The sequence below is a fragment of the Empidonax traillii genome, unplaced genomic scaffold (assembly GCF_003031625.1).
Source record: "Empidonax traillii isolate 1590-97213 ecotype Southwest subspecies unplaced genomic scaffold, ASM303162v1 scaffold28:size2823434, whole genome shotgun sequence".
Classification (NCBI taxonomy): Eukaryota; Metazoa; Chordata; class Aves; order Passeriformes; family Tyrannidae; genus Empidonax; species Empidonax traillii.
This window is the reverse complement of record NW_020955221.1, coordinates 911,720-938,182: the sequence shown is the minus strand read 5'-3', so window position 1 is coordinate 938,182 and position 26,463 is coordinate 911,720. Positions and strand designations below refer to the sequence as shown.

Below are 26,463 nucleotides of genomic sequence, written 5' to 3'. Positions count from 1 at the left end.
TTCAAATTAATTTGCCTTAAATCTTCTTTCTATCTTTGAAGTAAGTAGCATTAATGTTAATTTAAATGCTGTGGTATACTACCCAATATCCATATTTAGGCTCGTAGCTTTAGTGCTTGTGGTAAAACTGACATTTTCAGGGCCATATGAGACAATGAAAGTGACAGGGATCGAAGACACATCCCTACAGCCTACTGCAGCTCACCAGACGTGTGAGAGAACCTATCTCAAAGAGACTGTATAGCTCATGGTGAACCAAAGGAGCACTATTCTTCACTTTAAGGCCTAGTTATTAATATTTCAAGCCTAACTAGTGCTGTCTAAGAGTACAGGTCTCCGCACAGCATAATTTGTAAAATGAAAGACAGTACAGACTAACGCTTCGAATGAAAAAATTCCCTCAAAGCAGAAGACTTATTTTAATAGGTGTGAGCCTTTTCCTTTTTCTATAATTGGTTGTGCTGAGAAAAAAAAAAAAAATCTATGAAGTGCAGAGGAATATACTTAGTTCACTTATGATTTTATCGATAAATGACACCAGTGCTGGCATATGTATTTTAACAGTGGAGATTTATCATTGTTTCTTTCCTCAGACTCATCTGCTGATGAAGGGAGGCATAATTAAGAGAATACAGACGTCTGAATTGTGGGTGCGGTATGGTTATGGTTAAGCACATTTTTACTCAGCCTTTCAAACTCCAGTTTCTAAGACAGAATTACTTCACAGTGAAAGCATGCATTACATTTCTGCTCATTGTAAGGATGAGATAGTTACTGTCTCTTCATGTGTCATGCAGCAGGGGTGTCTGTATTGTGCAGCACTGCCAAGTACAGACCCAAACTTATGGCATTGTTCTCCATTTAGTTCCTCAGCCCCTTGGAAATATTTATTTTTAACAAGCACTGTAGTAAAATTCCCTAGAACTTTGCAGCTGGTATAAACCTGTGCCTGCCAAGTAGGTGCTATAAGACAGAACTATATCAGGAAGCCTGTATTTCACAGTCATCTTAACCACATTTTGTTCAGCTGTATGAAGCCGTGTCAAATAATGATCCATTTGACTACTTCCATGAACCTTGCTGCTGCAGAAAACAATGAGTCTCTGAGAAATGCATCAGCTTCCAGAAAATCAAGAATTTCAAAAGGAATATGGGAACTGGGCACAAACCACAGCACTGTAACAGGTCTCATTTATCATCCTCCTCTTACACTCTTCAGCAGATTACAATTGCACAAAATCTGAGAGGGCGAACATCCGAGGTGAAAGAAAAAAAAAAAAAGAAACACAAACCTTAACACAAGGAAACAGATCTAACTGCCCAATATAAAATGAAAAAAAAAAAGTTGTCTAGGGAAAAAAAAATATTTAATACCCTGTTGAGAAATAACTATGTCATGTTCAAAGAGTAACGAGACCATCTGAACACTGGAGAAGCATTACTAAACAAAACTCTCTCCAGGGACTAACACTTACTTTAAAAAGTAAGGTTCTTGACTACTCAGCCTATGTATCAACTACGTCCCTAATAATCTAATTTTCATCCCTTTCCCAAGAGAGAAGCATTTGTAAAACCTAATTCTTGTGTACTTTGGACAAGTAATGAAGGACATATTGAAAAATTGCATTAAAATGTTGAAATGTCAGAATTTGATGGCATTTTATGTTTCACTACAACCAGACAGCTACAACATCTTCCTGGGACGCGCTCATAACAGGTTGTTTTCTATTGCATATCCTAGCCAACAGACGATAAATTGAAAGAGACCTAGTGGATCACAGAAATGCATCCCAACGTGATTTTAAAATGTAACTCTGAATAGTACTGACTTCAAAGAAGAAAAATTAAAAACATTGCCATTGTAATTCTTTTATTTGTCAGAAAGGCGAAGCACCACCCACATTGCTGATTCACATGGTATCATCAGACAGCAGTGCACAGGAAGCTCTACAGGAAGACCACAAAAGCTGTAGAGTGTCCAAAAACGGACAGATAGGCAAAAACATACCAGTAGGAGCATACACACACCACTGGAATCAAGAAACAATGGAACTAGTGAGTGAGCAAGCTATAGCTCCTCCCCATCATTAATATTAGATTCTCAAAAATCTACTTCTTGAAAATGTACATTTCTTTTCTGAAGCAGATATAAGGAAAAAATAAGTAAATTCTAAAACGCAGCAGGGAGTTGCTGTTTAAAACATTTTGCAATGCAGTGAATGAGTACACCCAGAACTCCCAGTGCCAGTCACTGTTTATCACACAAGAAGGACATGAGCTACAACGCTGTACTGTCATGCCCCTCTCTGATTAGGATGGTTTTATTTATAAATATTGCCCCACAAACAAAGGTTTTGTTTAAAACAGGGCCTTTCATGATGAATCTAATAATGAGGTCACACAATTTGTTTTCCTGATCAGTAGCACCAGAACTACCCACAGGTGAAATTAAAAACTTCCAAGACTCAGCTTGGGAAAATGCCGACAGGTGTTTAGATGTTTACAAAAGAACAGGAAGACTCGTTTTGCAAGCAGTAAAGGAACTATTCACAACACAGTATCATAACGCAAATTCCAGAAGAACACGCTTTTAAAAACAAGCCTAAAAAATTAGACATACACCCTCTAAGTCACAAATAGGTAGAACCTTCCTGACCATACCTCAAATACCACCTGCACAATCTGTGTTCTCTCAGAAATGCTTCACTGATCTCAGCATGCAGGCTGTTTTGCAACTTCTGAGAGGATGTATCTATTCATGCATTCCTCAATTTTTTCATACATATTCTTCAATACCTTCCTTTTTGAGCAAGTTTGAATCAGACAACTCCAACTTTCTTTAATAAAAGTCCATTTTATGCTGCGTACATAACAGTAGATACATGCATTACTCAAACATTCTTCATGTCTTTTAGTAAGTAACAGTGTCTCAGTTCAACAGAAATGACTCCTTCACTGCTCATTATCGAAGACCCACTTAATTTCTTTTACTGCAGGAAAGCTTTCAAAAGCTGCTTACGAAGTGGCAAGTGGTTGGAAAAACTCCAGCTTTTTCAAAATCAAGAGTTAATCAAGTTAATTCCGTCCCCAAATTCTTACTTCACAGCTAAATTAAAATATCCACAAAATATTCTGGAAAAATGTCATCACATTTCATTTTATCCTGTGCCCTTCTTTTATTTGCAGACTACTGCCTGCAACAGAACTTATAATATCTGGTATGTTTTTACACTGTTTTGAATAGCTTTATTTTCAATCCTTCATCATTACTCTTTCAACTTTTCAAAGGTCAAGGTAGTATTTAAAAGTTAGTGACAGAGAAAGTAAAAGAAGAGAAGGAGGAAAAAATAACTAAAGAAAATCCATAAAGTTCTAGGGTTGTAAGAAGAAGTAATTAAAGCTTTGCTATAAAATATTTCAGCTTTCAAAAAGTATTTTTTTAATCCAGACTTTGAATGAAAGCAGCTTTAAAAAATGCACAGGGTCAAAGGAATAATATAAAAACATACATTAAAAGTTTCTCAAAAATGTTCTTTCCCAGAAATCAATTTTACCTGATTCCACGGGAATATGAGTGAGTGAGGTAAAACCTATTAGTAAATTATATCTACAAATTGGCTTAGAAGATTAACAATTAAACAATAAGCCAAATTTTGACTCTGGCCACATTAAGAGAAATAGAAAATCATCATCAGAAACAACCTTAACTAGAAAAAACCTTTTCCACAGTATCACCTGCCCCAGCCAAGACTCATAAACTCTTATACAAGACAGGACTAATGAAAAGGAGAGACATTGTGACAGTTAAAGAAATGTTATGAAGTAAATCTTGTTAGTTACCACCCCTCTAACCCAATATTCAGCTTTGTCATACTTGAGACAGTTCATAGAAGTGACCTGCTCATAACAAAAGATTTTCTTACCTACCCACTATCTTAGGTCCACCACAATATTAAACAATTTGCAGTCAAGATCTGTACACTTTTTTGCCAAGGAGGAAGTATGCAAACAAAACCTTGTGGTTTTTTGTTATAAAGCTGTTAAAAAAAACCAACACAACATGACTAATGTCATGCTTAGATTTTCCCTTGCCTTAGCTTACTCTTCCAGAAGCAATACAATGGATTCTTGCCTCATTACTCAACTTTATGCAATCACCCAAATGAATACAAAGTCTAAGAGTGGAGCTACACAGGCCCATATCCTGAAAACAGGTAGGCATATGATCAGACTGAAGTCTGAATACCTCTATTGTGCAATATATCCCACAATACAAACCAAATTATACTTGAGAAACAAAACCAACCAACCTAACAAAAAGGTGGGGGGGGGGGGGGAAGAGGAAGGGCAGGGTGGGTTGTGTTTTGATTGGGTTTTTTTTAAACAACTCTTTTGCCAAATCAAAGCTGAATTTTATTATAAGACAATATCTACTTGCATCTCAGATGTTACAATTTTTATCATATAGGAAGCACAAATTGAACAAGACATGGACAAAACCTGGAGAAAAATATGGTCCATTGCAGCAAACCTCATGTTAGACAACTTGTGTGTTACCAGAAATTACAATGAAGAAATCAGTAACTTCTACTCATTCAACATAATATAACCACAACACAATTGGATCTGAATTCTTCAGTGAAGTTTACTGTGTGAAAGAAATATTTCTAGAAAGTTTCAGAGGAAAATATGACAAAAATATTTTAATCTGAAATTATTTTATAAATAAATGCTAGATAGCCCTAGCCTATCTTCTGTAGAAATGAATTAAATAATTAGGAAGTTATCACTTTTAAATAATTTCCTCTAGGAAATACTTACATACAATTATATATTTTCTCTATAAAATTACATTGCATAAATACCCATATTTATATAATGGCTGTTAACCATGGAGAAAGTTGGAACCATTTCCAGAGTACACAACCTCATTACCTTAAAATATTCCTATTACATACACAAAAAGTTGCCAAGCATATTTCACATTTTCATGGTCAGAGAACACACTCGAACATTTCCTTTCAAACACACAATACACTGTGCAAGTAAAATAATAAAAAGACCAACATATCTTAAGTAAAATACTCCAAAAGAAATTAATTAAAAAAAAATGGCAGAAGCCTGCTTTCCTACATTTGCAGTCCTTTATCCAGTGGGTGAGTGATCACAAAATCTACAATAATCGGCCTGCATTATTACGACCCATTCGTTCCTCACATTAGCAGAAACAGTAAAGGAATGGAACTGTAAAGATAAAACATGGCCATCACGCCTTACATGAGTGTTTTTGTCTATGTCTTACCACTTCTCGTTAGCAAAGGGCAGTAAATAATTTAAAATGTCATATTTAAAAATACAAAGAGCTTCATCTAAACTGAAATATTAAATAAGGAAGGAAGAAATCTTCTTGCACTGCAAAAAGAGTAGCGAGAACTTAGTTTTCAGACTTATGTTGAACAGCAAAACAGTTTCCTCATTTCATATCAGTGAAATTACCTGCTATTTAAGTGGAGAAAGGAAGGGTTCATTTACCCATGTGTTTACTTTAAATAAAGATATGCTCAGCTGTTCGTGGGAACATTCAACCCTGCTTTTCTAGCTTACTTCTTGGACATAATCATTTTTCCTACACACTTGGAAAAATAGCTAAAACATGCTTCTTTTGGGATGAATTATGAAACAGTTAAGCAGGACATAACAGAGGAAACAACCATTTACTAATCCATTAGAGCAAAACAGATAAAAGCAACAGACCTCTGTTCTAAGCAAGGACCAAGCAAATGAGAAAGAGAACAGGAATGTAAATTAGTACTTGTATGGGGGATTTTTATTTGCTTTAACAGTTTATTCAAATATGAAGAGGGAGGAGAAAAACAGCAGAAAATAAGATAGGCCAAAGGTAAGTAGATAAAGATGTGCTGAGGTCAAATGCATATGGTGTGCCAGAAAAGCAGGGAATGAGAAGACCAAATGACTGAGAGTGAAGGAGTCTGATAAAAAGATGAGAAAGACAGCTGAGGAGGGGCTGCTATCTAGGCAGGGTTGTCAAAGTCCTCATGAAGGACTCTTTATGAAGCATGCAGGAGGAAACTGCTCATGGCTATATAAAGCTCACTGATCAATGTCCCCACAGGAGCTATCAGTGAGATGGGCTTTCTCTCATATTAAAGTCCTTGGTGGGGAGAAAAAAAAAAAAAAAAAGCTATCTTCAATTCCTTAATCCTATGTGTGGTTAAAGGACCATGATACTTTAAATCTCCTATATGTTTTTCCAAGTTATCTGACTGCAGCAACCTATCTTGTGAAAATAATGCATATAGAGCTCCATTTCTTGGAAGAATTTAACTCTTCTGCAAGAGTCCTATTTATTGTGTAATTTTACTTTGGTTTTGAGCGTCTGGAGAACGACACCTGAGAGAACTTCAATACTAACCAAGCACCATTCAGGTTTCTCCATCTGCTTGAAGAGCCACTTGATTATCCACATTCCAAACCAATAAGCATTTATTTCACCATCCCAAGAACATCATTCTTGCACTTTTTTACAGAATACCACCACCCTCAAATGAAAAACATACCCTCCCAGAGCATACTACTGCTCTCGATTTAGTTTTCACACACTCTGTATCAGATGACGTGGTCCATAGGAGGCCCTTTCCTCCAACATATGTTTGTTCAACACCAAATTTCACCAAGAGATCTAGAACACTTAACACCCTTAAGATGTTTACCCAAGACAAAAACTTATGCAATCTGATTCCATACCCTCTCCTGTTATCCCACTTCTGTCTGTAATATTATTAGTTTGCTCCAACAGATCTGTCTGACAGAAGAAATAAGATAACACATTAAATGTGGACTTTAAGATAATGCCAGTAAAATTTTGGGCTTTGAAAGCATTTCCCGTATCAGTTTGTTATTACTGCAATATATTTTTCAAAGGGAACAGGCATAAACACAGAACGAATTTCTACAGAAAACAATCTTAGAAACTTAACAATGTGTAGGTCTACAATAAAACTTCCTTTTATCTTTCCAGCATCTTTAAAAACTTTCCTATAGCCTGTTCGGCTACTATTATTAACATTAGTTCTATTGCATATGAATATTTAAGTTGCCTCCCAAGAAATTAAGGGAATCCGATTCAAGTAAGGTTTCCTGCCTGTTAAGCACCACGGAGTGACACTTTCCTGACACTGTCTGCTGGAACAGAGGCAACTTGTTTTTTGGAAGTTACGTGAAAAGGGGTAGTACATGACAACAGTGGTAGCTGGTATTTAGTATAAGTGGTAGTCATATTTGCCTAAAAAGACACTGCAAAAAGCATAAACTTGTGTTTAATTTTTTTTAAAAAGTGAATTTGAATACATGTGTAAGTAACATGAGTTAGTTTTGTATATGTATAAAATTTTGCAAAGACAGGCAATTTTCAGAATTGCTTGTAAACATTTCTATCAAAACTAGTGTTTTCCTATTTCATAAAATACTTGTTATTCTAACATTCAAAAGCCATATAGAAACTTCACAACTTCTAGTTAAAAAATAAGTAATGGAAGCACAGTAAAATTTACTCAAAACAAAACTAAAAAGCATATCCTATAAGAGACAAATTCCTAAGAAAAGAGATCACCCTCACCCATTGTCTTTAAACCTCAGAAGAGCTCACATTCTGAAGTTTAAACACAAAAAATGTCTCTCATGTTATAATACTCTATGATCAGTTCTGAGATATCAGAACTTCTGAACACAGATAGTTAAATTTCTCAATTGACTTTCACTATTCTAATAATAAATCTTTCAAAACAGTCGAGATTATTATAATATAGGACAATACAATTCAGTCTCTGCCTCTTTAGTTACACTGGTGACTATGAAGCCAAACACAATTCCACAAGAACTAACTTGCTAAACTTAAAATCTCTTGTTACGTTGATTATATTAAAATAATCCAACCTAAATCCTGTGATGTTGTACACCACACAGAAAACCACGGCTGCCTAGAGTTAACTAACTTCTTGATCCAGGGGCATTGCAAATTGCAGAAGCACTCAGAGACTTAAAACATTTCAACTTTATTAATTCATGGTTAAAAGTACAAAAATTTGTACAGTAAGAGAAAAGCATTTCTACTATAGCCCTGAAATTGCAGAACATAAGGAATTTGATTAAAAAAGGGTCATTTTTCTTTCGGCCCAACCACATCAATACCAGCTTGACCTGCAATTTTCTAAACTACCATGCACAACAGTTACTGTGCTAAAAATATGCTGTTACTCAAACTTTGAGATATTCTCTCCAGAGATAGGACTTCCTAATAGGAGATTCAAATTAATAGGAAGTGCCCTTCCTGTGTTTTCTGGACTCTTAGACTAATGGATTTGTTTTCAACAGCCTTTAAAAAAAGAAGGAGCAGATTTACCAGCTGATTGGTGTTCATGCTTAAAGTGAAGTGACCTTGCATACAAAGCCAAAGTGTAGCAGACCACAATTGTCTCCATTCAGGCACAAAACTGTAGCAAGTTTGGGTTTTCCTGTGTTTCAGGAGGAATTTGTACAGGGATTGCTTTAAGAGCCTGTTAGTTTGTGATTTCTATTTAACCCTGCATGTAGCCCTACTAGCAACTGATGGGAATGCCTGTGAAGGAACTGAACACAAAGCTGACTCCTACTTTCAGGAAAGCAATTTTTATGTAGAGAAAGTGAACAGTTCTGGCCATGTGTATACAGCTATGCCAAACATACCTGACTCACTCAACTATGTAAAAACACTATATAAACTAAGCACTTCTTAAAAATAAATAAATGACAATATACTCTGTAATGTAATGCAAGGAAAAAAATCATAACCTACAATTAAGACTTCCAGATATTAAGGCAAAGCGACAATCAATACCAGTTTTGAAGAAAAACCGTCCTTTAGGAACAACTAACTTTTCAGGTCAGCATGTCTTTTGCATTACATATAGCAAGAATATGAAGCCAAAAGGCTGAAATACACATGGAAATACACTTTTCTTTTTAATACTAATGACGTTTGATTTTGATTTGTGAAGGATGAGGGGAAAACAGATAGCTCTGGTTACATAGTTAGACTAGGAAGTTCAACAGCCAAGAGTCCTATCACTTAGAAAAGTTTTTCAGTCTGTTTCATATGCACAAAAAAACCCCACCCACCATTAACGAAGGTTAACAATATGGATTTTGACACACGGGATCCTCCTGACTTCTCACTGCATAAACCCAAGCTCCTGCAAGACTTGTTATTTCAACATTTCATTACCAACAAAGTGATGACCATCTGTAATGACTTCAGCAAATGCAAATGAAAAAACAACGTGTCTTTAACCTGGTAACCTTTATCTATCCTACTTCTAAATCAGTTGTCTTAAAATACATACAGCAGTTCAATTCTAATACTTAAACTTTATATATACAAACACAAAACTATTTTAATCTTAGCCTAAGTCTATTTCATTCTCTCCCAGTTAATGGAAACTTATCTCTTTATTGTAAATGTCACTGCTTCTTGCTGGTTTCTCATATTTTAAAAAAAAAGTATTAGAATAAAAGAATCTTTGAATAATTAATCAGAGAAAGTACTACTTTCATCCAGGATTACGAAATAATTATTAAATACTCTTCCACAAGATTGAAAGTTATGTGAGTCCTCCACTTGTGAGAGATCTTAAATTCATTTAACAAAGCTGCTGACAATGGATCAACAGTCAAAATGAGAACAATTCCCAGGAACTGTTATCAAATAGTCCCTGGTTGAACAGGGAGGTTGGAGCAGACGACCCACTGTGGTCCCTTTCAATCTGACCAAATGCTGTCATTCTGTGATATTGAGAGACACAGCCATGTAACCACATATTCAAGTATATATTAAGCATTTCATTCTCTATCAGGGAATGCTTAAACTATTTTAGTTATCTTAGTATTAAAACATAAACATGAAGGAAAAGTGGAAAAAGTCAGGCCAGTCAGAGATGAAATTTCCGAACATTTCAAATGTATTTTGTTCTTTCACATCACAGTAACAGGATCAATCTCAGAAGAATCCGACTGGTTTAAGGTTTTATGTAGAAAACTTAATTTCACCTTCTGTTCACACACAAAAAGATATCCCCACCTATTTTTCTAATGATTTGTATTTTTTCCACTTGTAAGGTAGAACTCTTAAGCAGTAAAGTTCCGCTACAGATCACAAGAATAGTTAAACTGTGCTCTAACCAGAACATGGCCTGGGAGGAAAAGACAAGAGTAAGTAAAGTTTAACTGCAGCCTGCCATTAAACCTCTGTTCTGTGACAAGCCCCCTCAGGCATCTTAACAGAGCTCTCTTGTTAAAAGCAGCATATTTCTGTTGTAAAAGTAGAAAGAAGGGCAGAGAACTAAATGCAGGACAGGAAGATGCCCTTTTCTTCTGAGCTTTGAGTAACACTTCCGTGATGTGTCATTTTCTTTGAGACCTTCAGTATATTTTCTAAAATAAAAAGAGGAAAAGCTTCAGCTACAGAAATAAACAAAAATCTCACCTTGTTATTTTCACACTTGTATGGGATTTTGAGGGTATCCATGGCCTTGATCATGGCCTGCATTGCTGTAAATATATTCTGGTACACCAGTTTTGTAAAGCCCCTTTTGTCTTCATCAGAGTAACCTGATCCATGAATGATTCTCATCTGCTTGATAAATGTGCTTTTGCCACTCTCTCCTGTGCCTGAAAGACAAATAAGAAGGATATGCTTTACCCACTGGACACATACATGACCTTTTTGCACAATGCTGGCAGCTTAGTGCAGGGCTGAACAGTGTCAAGTGGTGCTTGCAACATAACTACAAGGACCAGTTTAATGTCAAACAGCAGCATCAGTAGCAACTGAAGAACAATTGAATTAAAATTTGCATTTTGATTTAACAACTAAACTAATGAGCAAAACAAAACTCCAAAATATACATAGTATATATGACTGCATATTTAAAAATCTTCCATTCTTAAAGATGTAATTGTTCAAAACCTCTAAACTCATGTAACTGCTATCAGACATTTTATCACAAAAATTCAGGGACTAAAGGGAAAAGAAATCTTCCTAGGCCAATTCTCAGGACACTACAGTAATCTCTTGGTATTACAATCAACAGATACATCTGTATTTTGGTTTGGGGGTTTGGTTTTTTTTTTTATTTGTTTGGGTGTGGTTTTTTTGTTTTGTTGGGTTTGTTGGTTTTTTACTTGTTTTGTTTGGGGGTGGGTAGTTGGGTTGGGGCTTTTTGGATTTTGGGGGTTTTTTAAGCAAGTATTGTAACAATCAAAGACCTGTAAACTTCAATATCAGAAATGCGTGAAATCACTGTCAAAATTTGGCTCATATTCATTAATAGGCAGTGATTCCTTCCATTTATTTTTTTTCATGTCTTTGTACTTTGTACTAAAAGTAGTTTATTAATGAAATATGACTATGTGTCAACTTAGAAGTTAAGATCTGCTTGATGGAAACTTCACAAAGGTTACAAAACACATTTTTCCTTTGCTCCAACTCAGCAAGCTCATCTGTAACTACAAGAGCTTATCTATATTATCCATGTGTTTGCTTAAGAGGAGGAGTTGAATCTGCACAGCCACATAAATCCTGCATTCACTCAAGCTACTCAGCCTGCAGAAAACAAAACACATTGCTCAGGGCTGTGTTTTTCACAGACTTTCAGCCTGAGCTTTATTTTAATCATTTCTGTAAAGCTTTCATGTCTCATACCCTAATAGCCATATCCCAGGACAAAAGCAGCTGTATATGCCCCCTAGATTATGTTTTAGGTGTCTTCTCAGAAAAAAAGTGTTTCACAGCAGTGCACGTGCAAGGTTAAAGGAGCAACTCTCAACTATTTCTGAGATAGCATACACTGCAAGTCTAAGTCTTTTACCAAGAGCATAATGTTGAAACCTTCAGTCCCAATTCCTGCACAGATAAAACAAACTACTAACGTAAGTTTTCCTTACACACACATTCCCAGAAAATCAAGCATGATATTACACACTATAAAATCACAGAATGGTTTGGGTTAGAACGGACCTTAAAGATCAGGTAGTTCCAACCCCCCTGCCATGGGCAGCGACACCTCCCACTACACCAGGTTGCTCAGAGTCTCATTCAACATGGCCTCGAACACTTCCAGGGATGGGGCAGCCACAACTTCTCTGGACAATCTGTGCCAGTGTCTCATCACCTTCATATGTAAAGAATTTCTCCCTAATATCTAATCTAAACCTATCCTCTTTCCGTTTAAAGCCATTCCTCTTTGCCCTATCATTACTTGTCCTTGTCAAAAGTCCTGCCACAGCTTTCTCGCAGGCCCCCTTGAGGAACTGAAAGGCTGCTAGAAGATCTCTCTGGAGCCTTCTCATCTCCACACTGAATAACCCAATACTGCACAATTTTACTTTCTCTAGGGAGAAAGTAGTTGTTATTAATTTAATGAAGAAGAACATGCTCTGAGGCTGAAACGTGAGACCAAGTCTGCTTCCATCCTCAGCCTTCACAGGGTACACTGCAGCATTAGGTGCCCAGGCCACCTCTTTAGGGCACTCCCCAGCCACCAGCCACGACTCACCCCACACAACTCAAGCAACTCATGCTAACCAGGCACAAGTCTCTGCAGAATGGGTGATATAGTACGGGCCATCCTGGGTCAATGATAATTGCCTGTCTTCCAGTTCATCAGAATCAGAGGTAAAATCTTTACACTTCTGCAACTGATAGATTTCAGTGGAGAGAAAACATTACTTCCCTTAAGATTGCATAAAATTATAAACCTAGACAATATAGAACTATTACATTGTAAAAAATTACTTTAGGCCACTCTTAAGACTACCACAGTTATTCTCTTTTTCTGAAATCTATGAAACAGTCGCATTCTTTTATGTGAAGCGAAATAAAGTGCTATTCCTTATGTTCTTTATTAATTCTGTAATACTGTCCACCCTTTTTGCAAGATATGTCATTTAGTAAAAAAAAAAATCTGTTCAACATGAGCCTATAAAACACAGACCAGTATATCAGATGCCTTTTGGACATGATTAACTCTTCTACCAGAAGTTCTGCTTTAACTAATACACAAAAAAATAATTTCCACCCAACACCTCTGAATCAGTGGAATACCAAGTGACTTCCAGTTTTAGTTCTAACACTTTTTCACATGGGAATTCATGTTCCTTCAAAATCTCCAAATGAAAATTTACCGTAGAGATAGAAAGAACATGCTCTTATTATTCCCTGAAGCTTCTAATTTTTTAAATACTTGATTAGAGAAGACAGTATTTCAGATTAGTTACACCTTGAAGGTGAGTCTACAACTACCATAAAATGTAGGAAAACAAAATTAAAATCCAAAGAAGAATCTCAAATTTAAATCTGCATCTCATTCATCTCTGTGGTTCTGTAATTGGATGTCACTGTACTCAGACACTGTCAGACAAAAAACAGGAACAAATTATACATGGAGATCTAAGACACAGATACACACAAATTATATATATATACACATATATTTTATATACACATGTATAGCCATACATATGTATGTAAAACTATCTAAGGTATACACACATAAAATACTTTTAACTATCCATACATATATGAAAATGGCATCTATCTTTCCTTTTGAAGGCCAACTCAAAATTTCCTCAAGTCTCTCTCTCACCAGGTCAATGCTTAAAACTACTTGTGTCTGCCCACAGACTAATTTTCTAGCTAAACTAGTGGAAACAAAACATTCCTAGTCCTCCTCAGCTGCGCAATGTGTCATATGCACAGGGGCAGAGCGTAAAAAGTAACCTGGGGAAAATGAAAATTATGGAAAATTTCCAGAGAATGCATGAAAAACGGAGAAGAGAATATGATTACCAGATAATAACAACATTTGTAGGGCTGCCCAAGAATTACTAAGAAGTGAAAATATTAATTTTCAGCACAATGTACTCATTAAAACGTCACATTGGTATTTTTTACATTGTTGTGATCAAGGGCATATTGTTGCTCACAAGAAGAGCAAAGACATTTTAATTCTGACTTTTTTTAAAGAATGACATCAAATATTTTCATTAAAAAATGTCCCATTTATGTGGACATTGCTTAATAGTGAGAGAACACCATTTACTAGCATGTCACTAGAGATTTGCTCACATACTTCTCCCCAGATGAAAAAAATAGAAAAGAAAAAAAAAGAAGCAACGCTATTTACTAGAGAAGTGGGGGAGAACTTGGCATCATCAATTACCAGGGTTAGCTAAGGAAAGCTGCAATCATTACAACATTATTCCTCGTGTAGAGGTTGACTTTAAACTGTCACTCCTACAGCGCTAAACCAAACCTAGATTTGATTGGTTTTATACATTTTTCAGCTTTAAAACCCCATGACTGGCATGATAGTAAGATCAAGACATTGACTGATACGCCACAAACTTGTGCTTTCTACACAGCCTCAGCCATTCATTACAGAACAAGTTAAGAAATACGTCTTGGCAATATATGCATAAAATTTTACCTGTTCACCACAATAAACAAAACCAACACTGGATAACACCCTGAACAGGACTTTTGAGTGGGCCTGTTTACCTAGTGAAAAGAAGAAAACTTCCAAACAAGTAAGAAAAAAGTATACATGTCCTAAATGGATGTGAACGCCTTACAGTCTCTGCTAACCACTGTTTCCACCATCATCATCCCAGGAATACCTCTACCTGCTACAAGAAGAGAACAAAGTGAAATGGCAATGCAGCAGATCAGCAGAATGGAGCAATAGGGGATAAAACTATACTAAGATCAATTTTATGCTGGCTGCCATTGCACAATTAAATCAGTCAAGCCTTGGGTCAGTTCTCTGAAACCAGACAAGTAGTAACTTCTGGTGTGACAGAAAACTGCTGAAGGGTACACACTGTACCTGAATCTCAATCATAATCACAATAACACCACCATGCTCCCTCTTTATCTTTTAAAAACTGTGTTTTTTCAAAAAAACCCCCCACAATCCTAATATAATTCCTTGTCTGGTACTTTGGAGAGAATTCAATTGTCTGACCAAAAACAAAACAAAACAAAAAAGAAGATTAAAGCACATAGCACGGTTGGTCATTTTGACTTTTATAACTTTCTTCCAGATAAAAATCAACCTAACCAACAAATGAAAAAAAATAACCCATCTCCTAAAAACAGTAATGTCTCAATTAGTGATAAATTGCCAATAAATTGTGACTTAGTTATCAAAACTTGTAAGAGATTAACATCATACAACCAGAAAATTTCTGACAATGTATTATTCTTCTTCAAATTGTAATAGCAACAACTATTACTGCGTCAGCAAGAATTTTAGAATCAGAGATCCAAAAGTCTCCCTAGCAATATTATATCCAAAAGTAGAACCAAGAAGGAAGTCAGGTTGCTTAAATATAGAGTAGTTCCTCACACGTTTGCCCACATAGATTCACGTAACATGTAAAATTTATTGTATTGTTGCTATTCCTCCTGATGCATATCCTGCAAAAATGAAACTACAAAATGTTGAAACACAAAATCTTTTTCCCTGTGAAACTTACACTCTGGCAACTATTAAAAGAAGAAATGCTGCTAAACTAAACTCGACTCTGTGTTAACTGCCAAGTCTGACCTATGATAAGGGAGAAAAAAACCCACTATTCTATTGTTTGAAATGTTATATTTAAATTAGATAGAAAAGGACATTCTTAATATGTAAGGGAAGAAAAAGAAAGCCATTGAAACCCATTAATCCTTGTTGGTCACTATAAGCATTTACTACATATTGTTAAATTAACAATGTGTACATTTACAGAAAACTGGCTTTCAGCTTGGGATATGGAGGTAGAAAAAGCCCAGAAGTACCTGGAAAGTGAATATTCATGGATCAGAGTGGAGTCAACATCCTGCACAGACTGAGCAAAACCTGACACTCTCCTGACCATCCTTCAACTTGTAGTACTACCATAACCACACTGTTTCATCAAACATTTTACTCAGATAAAGCAGTTGGTTGTGTACACTGTCTCACAGATTCACAAAAAAGTACAAAAATCAACCTCATCAGATATTAAATAGCAGAGTAACTCCTATGAGGAGTAAAAGCTAAAACAGCAATACAGATGTAACACATAAGAAGAAAAATACTTGATTTCAACTATAAAGTTGTATTTCACTTGGAAGAGAGTTTTATGTCCTCTCTGCTACTTCAGCGATAGACAAAACAAAAAAAATATGTAAGTTTGTTTCTGTTCCAGCAGTGGAATACAGCATTTGGATTGCATTTCTGCTGAAACCAAGTATGGCCTATATGAAAACATAAAACTGCAGAATTCAGGCCTTGGACTGGTTTGGCTTTGCAGGTGACAAATGAGTTGAAACATTATTATGGAATGCATGAGATCATCCTGAGAGCCAAAGCAAAGAAGCCAGTCTGTCCTGCCACTTAGAACGGCAGTTCCAGTCTGACTGTTGAAGGTCACTCTTGAGAGGGACACAGGGTTGGTAACACTGTGCAGCAAAACTCCCTGAGGGAGAGGTGAAGGTCCCCAGCTCACCCTGGAGTGATCTAGAGTGTCTCTTCTCCATCAAAAGAAGGTGGCAAGGCCACTGAAACAATGAAGTTCTCACAACCAAGACCTCTGTCCGTCCAGTGTGGTTGAGCACCCATTCCTCATCCTGACATTTTCCGAATAAGTCGTTACCTCTAAAGCCTTGACCATCACGTCTGTAAACAGTTGCCACAACCGGGTTGTCCATCAGCTTCAAGCTGGTACAGCTATTGCCCAGTGCTCCTTTCTAACTAAAGACTGTTGGAACTCCTTGCAATTTTTCCTCCATTGCTCAAAAAGTATTACCTCCATGACATATTGTATCACTGTATCATGTCTCTTCAAAGATACTTTAATACCAACCTATACCTCCAACCATTTTATACTACTATAAATTACTAATTGGGATTGACCATTTTCATCTTGGTCATAAAAACAGCCATGAGTTAACATGACAACTCATATGGAGACATGAAAATAATTTCTGTAAGGAAATATTATAAGCCCTGATAATGAAGATAGTAGGCATATTTACATTTCCCATAAAATGAACAGTACTACTGTCGTACCTTCCTTGTGTGATTATCCAACTCCTTAATTATTATTAATAGATTAAACCTCACAAAAGTTGAAGTTAGGACAGATTTCAACGTCACTTCATTTACAGCTATGGAAAAGCCTATGGAACAGGAAAGCATCTGGAGTTTAAGCAAGGCAACAAAAAAGTCAAAAAGGAAGCTAGGGTGTCCTGAAGTCTGTTCCTACACCAATAGCACAGTGATTTGTATCTATGCTAAAAACTGAATGGAAATAACTACAAAAAGCCAAGTTAGGTGAGAACCCCAGTGACAGCCTTTGAGATTCAACAATGTACAGGTTTTACATTAAGAATAATTTACAAAAAAAGCCCTCGAAGAAGTGTACATACTATTCTGTTGCCAAGTGTTTGCTACAGTGACAGAGTAATTTAAATCACTACATAATCATCTTCTTAATTGTTTTGTTCACAATCCACATCTGCATATTCCACTTGCTTTCCAGAAAGGAATCAAATCATCATTTTGTCATTCACTAAATTATTTCCTCAGTATCATTTTAGTAATTTATAAACATGTAGTTAAGATGACTATCAATATTCTTCACAGTATCATTTCATGAATTACTAATATAACAACAAAAAAGAGACATTCAAGATAAGATTTCTTCCAAGAAAGGAGGGTAGAATTTTATGAAGTAACTTACAAAGAAGATCATTACCTCAAATAAGTAACATAACACACCTACATTCATCCAAAGCAAGTTGTTTCAAGAATAATCTTGAATGTCTTAAATATTTATGAAAAACCAAACCACCATTATCCATTACAAAGTATTACTGAAGCTGCACCTTTTCCCTACACTATAAAAATTGTATTAACCATCCTCGTTAAAAAAAAGGGAAAGAACACTTCCTGCTATGTAGACAGCTAGTCTGAATGCTTTCTGCAGCAGAGAAACCCTCTTACAAAATAATATGGTTGTGTTTGAGCAGATAATAAACTCTGCTTGTCACTGAAGTGCAGCCACAAAACTTGAAGAAATAAAACTAATACTCATCCTCATTTTATGAATGGCGCAATTAAAACAGTCCAAGTGACTACTGCAATAAAGCCTGAGACATTGAATTACTGATGACTGGGAAGATAGAATTAGAGCATAAAATCCAACTGATGTTCTGCAGCTTCTTAAATTAACCCTAATTTAAGCTTTTTAATGAAACAAAACCTCCCACACTCCTTTATAAGAAATACAGTTAATCAAATGCAGTTTTGTGTCAGATAAATAAAAACACACTGAAAGATGCTGACTTTGAAAGATGCTGATTGAAGATGGAGAAAGCATCCTCCTTTCTCCATCTTCAATCAGAAAAAAAAACAAAACCCAAACAAAAAAACCCAAAACCAAAAAAACTCCACAAACCAAAAAAACCAAACAAATCAACAACAGCAAAAAATACCACCACTCCCAAAGTTCCCACACAAGGAAACAAAATCACCTCCTTATCTTCTACAGCTATAAACAGATAATTTTCACCAGAGCTATCTTATTGTTTAGGTGTAATTCAGAGAAAAGAAAGTGAGAGAAGAGATAAACTGGCTGCCTTCACAGAGGAGAAACAATTCCTCGAAATTTCACAGATTTCTAAATGGGTTCAGAGGAGGACAGGATCCTACCCTGTGTGACCTTCTCCTCCCTTCTCTTGAAAAGATCTCTCTGAAAAACCAGTGATTCCCTGAAGAGAAACAACTCTTCACAATCTTTGCTGCATTTTAAATTTACATTGTTTGGAGTAACTTCAATAAATTCTGCCTAAAGAGCTCATCTGTGCAGAAAAAATGCCACAAATCAAGTTTCATCCTCAAAAACATTTTCTTGATGCTACTCACAACCCAACAGCAAACCATTTAAAATCAGTCTTTTGTCTGTTCTTCCATGGAAAGCATATAAGCAAAACCAGAAGGAAACACCAGCATTACTGTGCAGAGAAAAGGCCAAATCTGTCTTTAGAAACTTGTGCGTAAATTAACTTCAAATGGGTTTTTTATGCCTACATATGAAGGCAGAATATAGTGTTGGAAAGCAGACAAGTAGATTTTCAGACACAAGAGTACCAGAATTGATCACTGTTCCCAGAGGCATGTTGTTTTTACCCAACTGACAAGTCTGATACAAAAATCCTGGTAAATCAAACAATATCCTCCTTACCAACACTTTATTTTATATTCTTTTACCTTTTATTTTATTATGTTCTTTGAGATCAATACAGTATACAACTGCCTATAAATCAATATGTATGTTTTCTGTAAGCTATTTATTAAAAGAAAATAGTGGTAAATATGCTGACCCCACCTGATTTTCTGTGAAAACTAACAACTACTAATTGGATAATGATTGTGTTTGGGATTAAATCTTTCTTCCTTTCTTTATATTCCGCCTATGGTAATTCACAGGTGCACATAAGTTGGACCAAAAATGAAGGGGGCTGCAACAGACCATATAACCCTGCACATCTCCAGGATCTAAATTTCAGTATGAGGCCTTAGTTTGCCTGCATTGCCAGATGAGGCTTGAGTTAGCTGTGAACTTTTATTAAGGAAGATATATAAGATGTAGAAGTACTTACTTAATGGTAAGACTTTTGAATTTCTTTCACTTAGAGGTATTATGAACAGACAGACATAATTCCTATTCCTTGCAACTCTGAGAGACACTATTTCAGGGACAATATAAACTACTTTGACTAATCAAAAGCAAGGACAAACACTGTTACTATTCAAAATTATAACAGCTTACTTTTATCATGGGAGGTAATAACATACCTTTACTACTTCAATACCTATCTTTTAAAAAAAAAGTGATCTTTATGTTTAAAATGCAGCAACAGAGTTCGTTGTATCATCTGTGTGTCCCCCACGTCATGGGCTAAGATTCTCCTACCCAAATGAAATTACCATAATTGAAAATGCAAAAGGAGAATCTTTGTCTCTTGATATGCTCTATTATCAAACAAAATTATCATGCACAAGAACATATCAACAAAACAACAGCTGTATTTACCATGCATACATAAGGTATAGGTAGAAATTTTGTGACCTATTTTCTAATTTGTGTTAAAGAAGAACTGTAGTACTCAGAGCATACCAGATGCACACTTGTATCCATCTGAATTGCTGATAAAAATCAGTGTGTTATGTAATTTGTTAATTTTTAACAATATGTTAGCAACAACCAAGTACAAAAGCATGAAAACACACTTTCCAAAGGTTTTGGGTTTTTTCTTAATAGCATATACCCTATGCTATGTTTATGAACTCTATTTTGAGAGCCTGATATGAACTTTTGACCTATCACTCATACAAAAGGGCTCCATCCAGAAGCTGAAAGTATACAGTACAGCATTTTCTTTTTTAGAATGTGAAACTACTTCGAAGTTAAATGCTTTGCTATAGCAAAATTAGTGCAAGTATGTCTTTACTGAAAACAAGCCATATGAATAGTGCATTTGTTATGATCAAATATTTATGTCAAGCAGCATCTCTAATATTACTAAATATGATTATTTTACATTAAATACTAGGAACAACAAATGCTTTGCAGCGTTTTGGTACCTTTTTCTCCTCAAAAATGGCTGGCCACTGCTTCCAGGTATGATATTCACTCAAATTCTGAGCTTTAGTCTAGATATCATGGAGCAATCCTTTCAGGGGAAAAATCCAAGTGAACAAAAAAAATCCCTTTGGTTTCAACCTTCCTATCTATCCTTCATTCATGACAAAGAGAGAACATTTTCATATGGATTTAGATGATTTAGAAGTAAGAAAGAAAAGCAAATCATGCTGATTCTTCTTACAGATGAAGAGAATAATGTTTTTCCCATAAAGCTATTTGAGGTCTTTCTGTGTTGGTTTATGTACTCCAAAGGAAGACGCTCAAGTTGTTCCCTTGGTCTCTTCTGCTTGTGTTTTTTTGCTGTTCATGCTTCAGAGCTCTCTATGACCTCTGTACTAACTAACTTGACAGCTGTTTATGAACACGTAATTAGACAAGAGCCAACTTACCACTATCATTATCAAACTTGCGTTAGAAATATAAAGCATTTATACATCCAGTGTTGGTATGCAGATATATACCATAGCTTCCCTGGTCCATTCACAGCCAGTACTAGACTTGATACAGAAGGTTTCTTCCAAGTCTCAAATATAACCTGAGCACTAAAAGGATAAAATAATTTTTGCTTCAGTCCATCTACATGCAAACAAGCACAAACAACAGTCTTGCAAGCAGAGCCCTGCGCTGGCTGCAGCAAGGAATCTGCCGGGGTAATCAATAATTTTTTTAATAATACACCTTACAACCTCTATTACATGTTGTGTACCTTCCCCAGTTTCCCAAGGAAACACATCTTGAGAGCATCATAAAGGCAATACTGTCTTGAAGGTGTGAAAGCTAAATAAAAAGTCTTATAGTAAATATTTTTCTCCCATATTTAAACCCTTTCCCTCATGTCACTCCTCCTTTTCCAGGGAGACCGAAGAGCTGGTGGCAATTGAAACCCACAACCACCTGGTTTCAGGCCTGCTCATACCCATTCCCTGAATGAGCATCCATTTCAGTAGATGCTGCACCAACCCAGTTACTCCATCTGGAGCTGGCCTCCATTTCATTCCAGCTGATCACAGCACTGAATTGGAAGGCGGATGGGGTGGGGAAAGCTTAGGCATTTTTTAAGGAACAATGAAAATTCCTAACAGAAAACAGAGGAGGACAAGGAGCCTCAGCAGATATAACTGCTGCTGGGAGAACAAAAAAGGAGGTGAGCTGCGGGGCGCAAGGACATATCCAATGCAGACACCACTTTCAAATCAGGAGCCATGAGTGGCCCTGGGAAGTTCTTTCACCTTCCCCTAGCGGGGTAAGGCTCCTTCTGGTGGGCCTTCGCCCCACAGACATGCAGGGCTGTGAAGAGCCCGGGGCTGTTCCTCTCACCAGCCTCCTTCCACATGTAAATTTCTCAGAGGCTATTAAGCTGAGAGAGACTCTGTCCCTTACTACAGGCAGTGTTCAGTGTTCCTTGTTCTCTTCTCCCTCAAGACACTCATAGAGCCCAATGAAGCTGACAGACCATGATAAAGAGCTCTGTCATGGCAGTAATATAATAAAAACACATTACTCCATTTTTATTTTCAGCCGTCAAATACTGTGTGAGGCTGAAGTATCGGATCTGTGTTCCCCCTGTTCCTACATTCATTGTTGCTTACAATTTTATGTGTTTCTCAGCACACATGGGCAGGGCTGTGCGCACACACAGAGTGAAATCCAGGCAGGCTTCAGGTCTACTGCATTACAAATCCGTCAAGAGGGAAGCACAGTTCCAGATATTGTGGCACATTTCCTGCAGCTCATGGCAGATTATCCTTAATTTGGGAGTGCTTTTTAACTGCTATTTCCCCTGGGGAGAGTCACTAGCTTTTTATTTTTTGCTGTCCTCTTGCATTTTATGTGCTTTCAGCCATTGCAAGGAGCCATATACTAATTAAGCAGCTCCTCCAAAATGAAGGTGGACCCCCTGCACACTTTTTCCTCCTGCAAGGAGAGGGGATCTGGGCTGGACAGCGTATTAGCTGGGTAGGACAACACAACTGCTATATTATCGTATCTCAGGAAAGACAGTCCAACTCTAATTTTAACCATTTCAAATCTAGCAGGAATTGAATAATATTGATAAAGGAAAGATTGAACAAATTCATGTTTTAGTCATGTTTCTTGCTTATTTTAATGTAAACAACCACCTACCCGCATACTTTCATGTGCATACAGACACACATACAGTGATGAAGACTGCAGACATAAATATACCACTGGCACCCTCAGAATTTAAGAAATCAGGTCAAGGGTAATATTACCAAAGAACAATTTTATAATTAAAAAAATTATAATTAGATTCTCCACAAAAAAAAAAAATCCCTGCTTTTATTAAGGAGAAAAGAAAGTAAATTGAATAGCTAGGTTCTGAGAGGACATCCTTGCTAGCTCTATACACCACTCCATATAGGTATTCCATGCTAAGTTCATGATAACAAGAATGCAACATTCTTTTCAGGTGCTGCATTTGCTCATGAAAATAACTGAAAAATTGAAAAACTTCAAGCTTGGGGGAAGTGAAGGATGAAAACTGCTACTGGGCCACTAAGATAATAGTATATAAAGATATCAGGGACAAATGGGCAGATTTTACTGGTCAAAGCATCTGGTCCCAACATTTTCATTTCCATTTTGAACAGCACAGTGTACTGCCACTTAAAACATCACTTTTGTATGGCTGAACAGAATAACATTTTAATGTGCTGCTTCTCCAGCAGAAAAGAAGTCAGGAAGCAGTGCTCTGGAGCACCACACTGTTGCACAAACAGCATGCACGGCTCATGCACCTTCAGGCTGACCAGGCTGAGCTCAACTCCTGTGCCACTGACCTGCTCAGCTGAGCTACTTCAGCAGCTCAAAGTCACATCTCAGATGAACCAAACTGGACAGCTATAGGATCCCTATGTTCTCTCCATAAGACACTGGTGATTTTCTTTATAACTACCTTTGTTGCTGAAGGTACATATTTATTGAGATCTGACTATATAACCGTGTATATACTATATTACTACCTCCTCTGGAAGTTTTTAGATTTCTTTTAGTTTTTTATTTACTTTAAACACACACTGTCAACAAAGAATGCATAGACTAATAAATAACTGTTTCTATTTATAAAGGTAATAAAAACCATAAGATAATACCAATCAGAACCCAGTGAAAACTGTGGATAAACAACATGTTTTGCTGCATCTCAGAAAAGTATCCTTTTGCTGGATACTCTTACAATGTTAGAAGAAATCCCGAGAAATGCATGAAGTAGATGGGGTTTGAGTACCAACTACTGTTTTACTCAAACAACATCAACTCTAGCCAATAGCATTTACCATGTAGATACACCTCCTTTCTCTCCTGGAGTCTCCTCACAGCTCTGATCTCTTCTGAAATGACATGTGGCTTTCTGTTAAATTAAAGTCCTCATGCTGTTCACTGGCATTTAAGTAAGTTATTTGCATTATAAATCCTAGTTCATCTGAGAGAAAGTCCTAAATTCACTTAAGACCCTGGATAATTAGGCCTTCTGTGGTGCGGGGCTTTTGTTTTATGAATGTTAATGCAATTCAGCTTTTCACTAGTTATATTTGCATCTTGCTTCACAGAGATTACATTGAATATACTTCTAGCCACTTTCAGTGCTATGGAGTAAGATACTCAAGAACACGGTAACACTGAGAATCTGTTCCTATTCTGATTTAGTACACCAAAATAGAAACAAATTTAACTGTGAGGGCAAAGAACCGTAACACAAGTGCAGTTCCCACAGGCACAAGGTGGTAGGGGGAAGGACTAGTTTCTGCTAGGCATTATTTTTCTTTCTAGAGGTAACTTTTACTTCCAGGAAGTAAACATTTATTTAACACGTCATTCCTCTCCACAACAGACAAATGAGAAGTGTTCCAGTCCAAATGTTTAGTTTATGTTTTAGGCTATTAAAATCTTATCCACACGAGTCAACATTCTTTATAATTTTTTTATTATAATTTCAGTTCACCTAAAAAAAACCACAACCAAACAAAGTGCATGTCCAGCCATAAGCACAAAACACAGAGTTAACCATCCAAAGCTAAACGAGGGTTTACTTCCAACAGCCACAATACCACAATGCTGAAAGGTGATTATATCCAGCACCTCTGTATTTACTTCTACTTTTACACTGCTCTTTTTATATCCTTGCAGTAAAAAACAAAACAAAACAAACAAAAAAAAAAAAAACACCAACCACCAAAACCAAAAACCACAAGTGAAAAAATAGCTTATTTACAGTTATAGAGGCCTGCAAAAGTAAGGAGGTCCCTGTGTGTGCATGTGCAGAGGAAATATCTGTTCTGAAAATCTATCAATTTTTCAATTTTTTCAAAAGAATATTTTTTTGGTAAAATGTAGTCTGTAATTCCCTTTTATATAGGGTTGGCCTGCCTGAAAATGTAACATGAAAAACTGTGGGAAATGCAACAGAAGTTATTAAAAACGTTTTGAGGGGAGAAAAGGAGAAAAGGAGGGAGGGAGGCAAGCAAGCAGGCAGGAAGGAAGGAAGGAAGGAAGAAACAGGTAATACCTTACAGTGACTAAAAAAATAGTCCAGACCTCTTAAATATTTTTTAAAAAGCCACATAATACCACTATTGCCCTAAAGGCCTTAAATCTTGTGTAATTCATTTTAAGGAAAGTACAAATGATGAAAATGCTAATGTTTTTCAAAACAAGGAAAGCACTGAGACAAGCACTGTTTCTATACTAACGCCACATTCTGCAGAATTTGGAAAATCACCACCAAGCACAGAAGCACCACTGCCTGGGACTCTGCGCATCTTCTCCTGAATCCTCATGCAGTTGTCCAGCCTTGCTTTCCCTGCCGATCTCCGCACTGTCCAAGCCAGGAGAAGAGAGCTGCATGTGGCAGAAACCACTGCTGCCTGGGACATGATGGTGGGAGCTGCCAGCCAGCTCTCCCTGCCGCGGGCAGGGCATGGCCCTTGGCGAGGGAGTATAAGGAAAGAGCCCGTCCTCCACCTATCAACTGGAGCCATTTGGCTGCGGTCACACTGGTGAGCGAGAGGTGACTGAAAAAGGATTAGAATGATGCTCTCAGCAGCAGCCAACCCTAGTCCATGCTTTGCAACATTTTTGTTTTCAAATCGATGGGAAGTAGAAAATGATGTGACAGCCAGATAGTCCTGAATTATGTTCCTTTTTTCCTCTGGTCAGTTGTCAGTTTTTAGGATATTTTGCTGACTCCAACTGTCTCATTTGTCACAGAAGAAATTAAAGAAAAAGCCCAGCAGCTCCAACACTATTGCCCTACAGACCCAAACACCACTGGAAACTTTTGGGCATTAGTAACCACTGCATCCTTCATCAGAGGCTGTCGAATCATTCGTGCACATCCAGTGCACACATAATCAACACCTCACACTAATTACCAGTTACCTCTTTGAAATGTTTGCCGTAAAGAAGCTGCAGTCGATTTTCTCTTCTAACATGATTTACAATAACACGTAAGCATTCTGACATTTATGGCCAGAGGACAGATGTTGGTCCTCTCATCCCTGGCACATGGGAACAAGTCCCATAAAAGCCAACTGAAGTATTTTGGGGATGGTTTTCTATTTGTACCAGTTCTGGAAAAATGTTATGTATTCTAGGTTTGTTAACTTTGATAAAGCAATTTAGTTGACTAAAATATGCAGCTAAAGACTACTTTCT

The 26,463-nt window shown here is 36.7% G+C and overlaps 1 protein-coding gene across 1 annotated transcript in view; it reads right to left on the bottom strand.

Moving 5' to 3' along the window:
• Positions 1–26,463, bottom strand: part of LOC114071969 (guanine nucleotide-binding protein G(q) subunit alpha-like) — a 118,545-nt gene that overhangs the window by 67,108 nt on the left and 24,974 nt on the right. Inside the window, exon 2 of the mRNA XM_027909877.1 lies at positions 10,538–10,722. Within this exon, the coding sequence (XP_027765678.1) occupies positions 10,538–10,722 (185 nt within the window). The remainder of the gene's footprint in view (positions 1–10,537; positions 10,723–26,463) is intronic.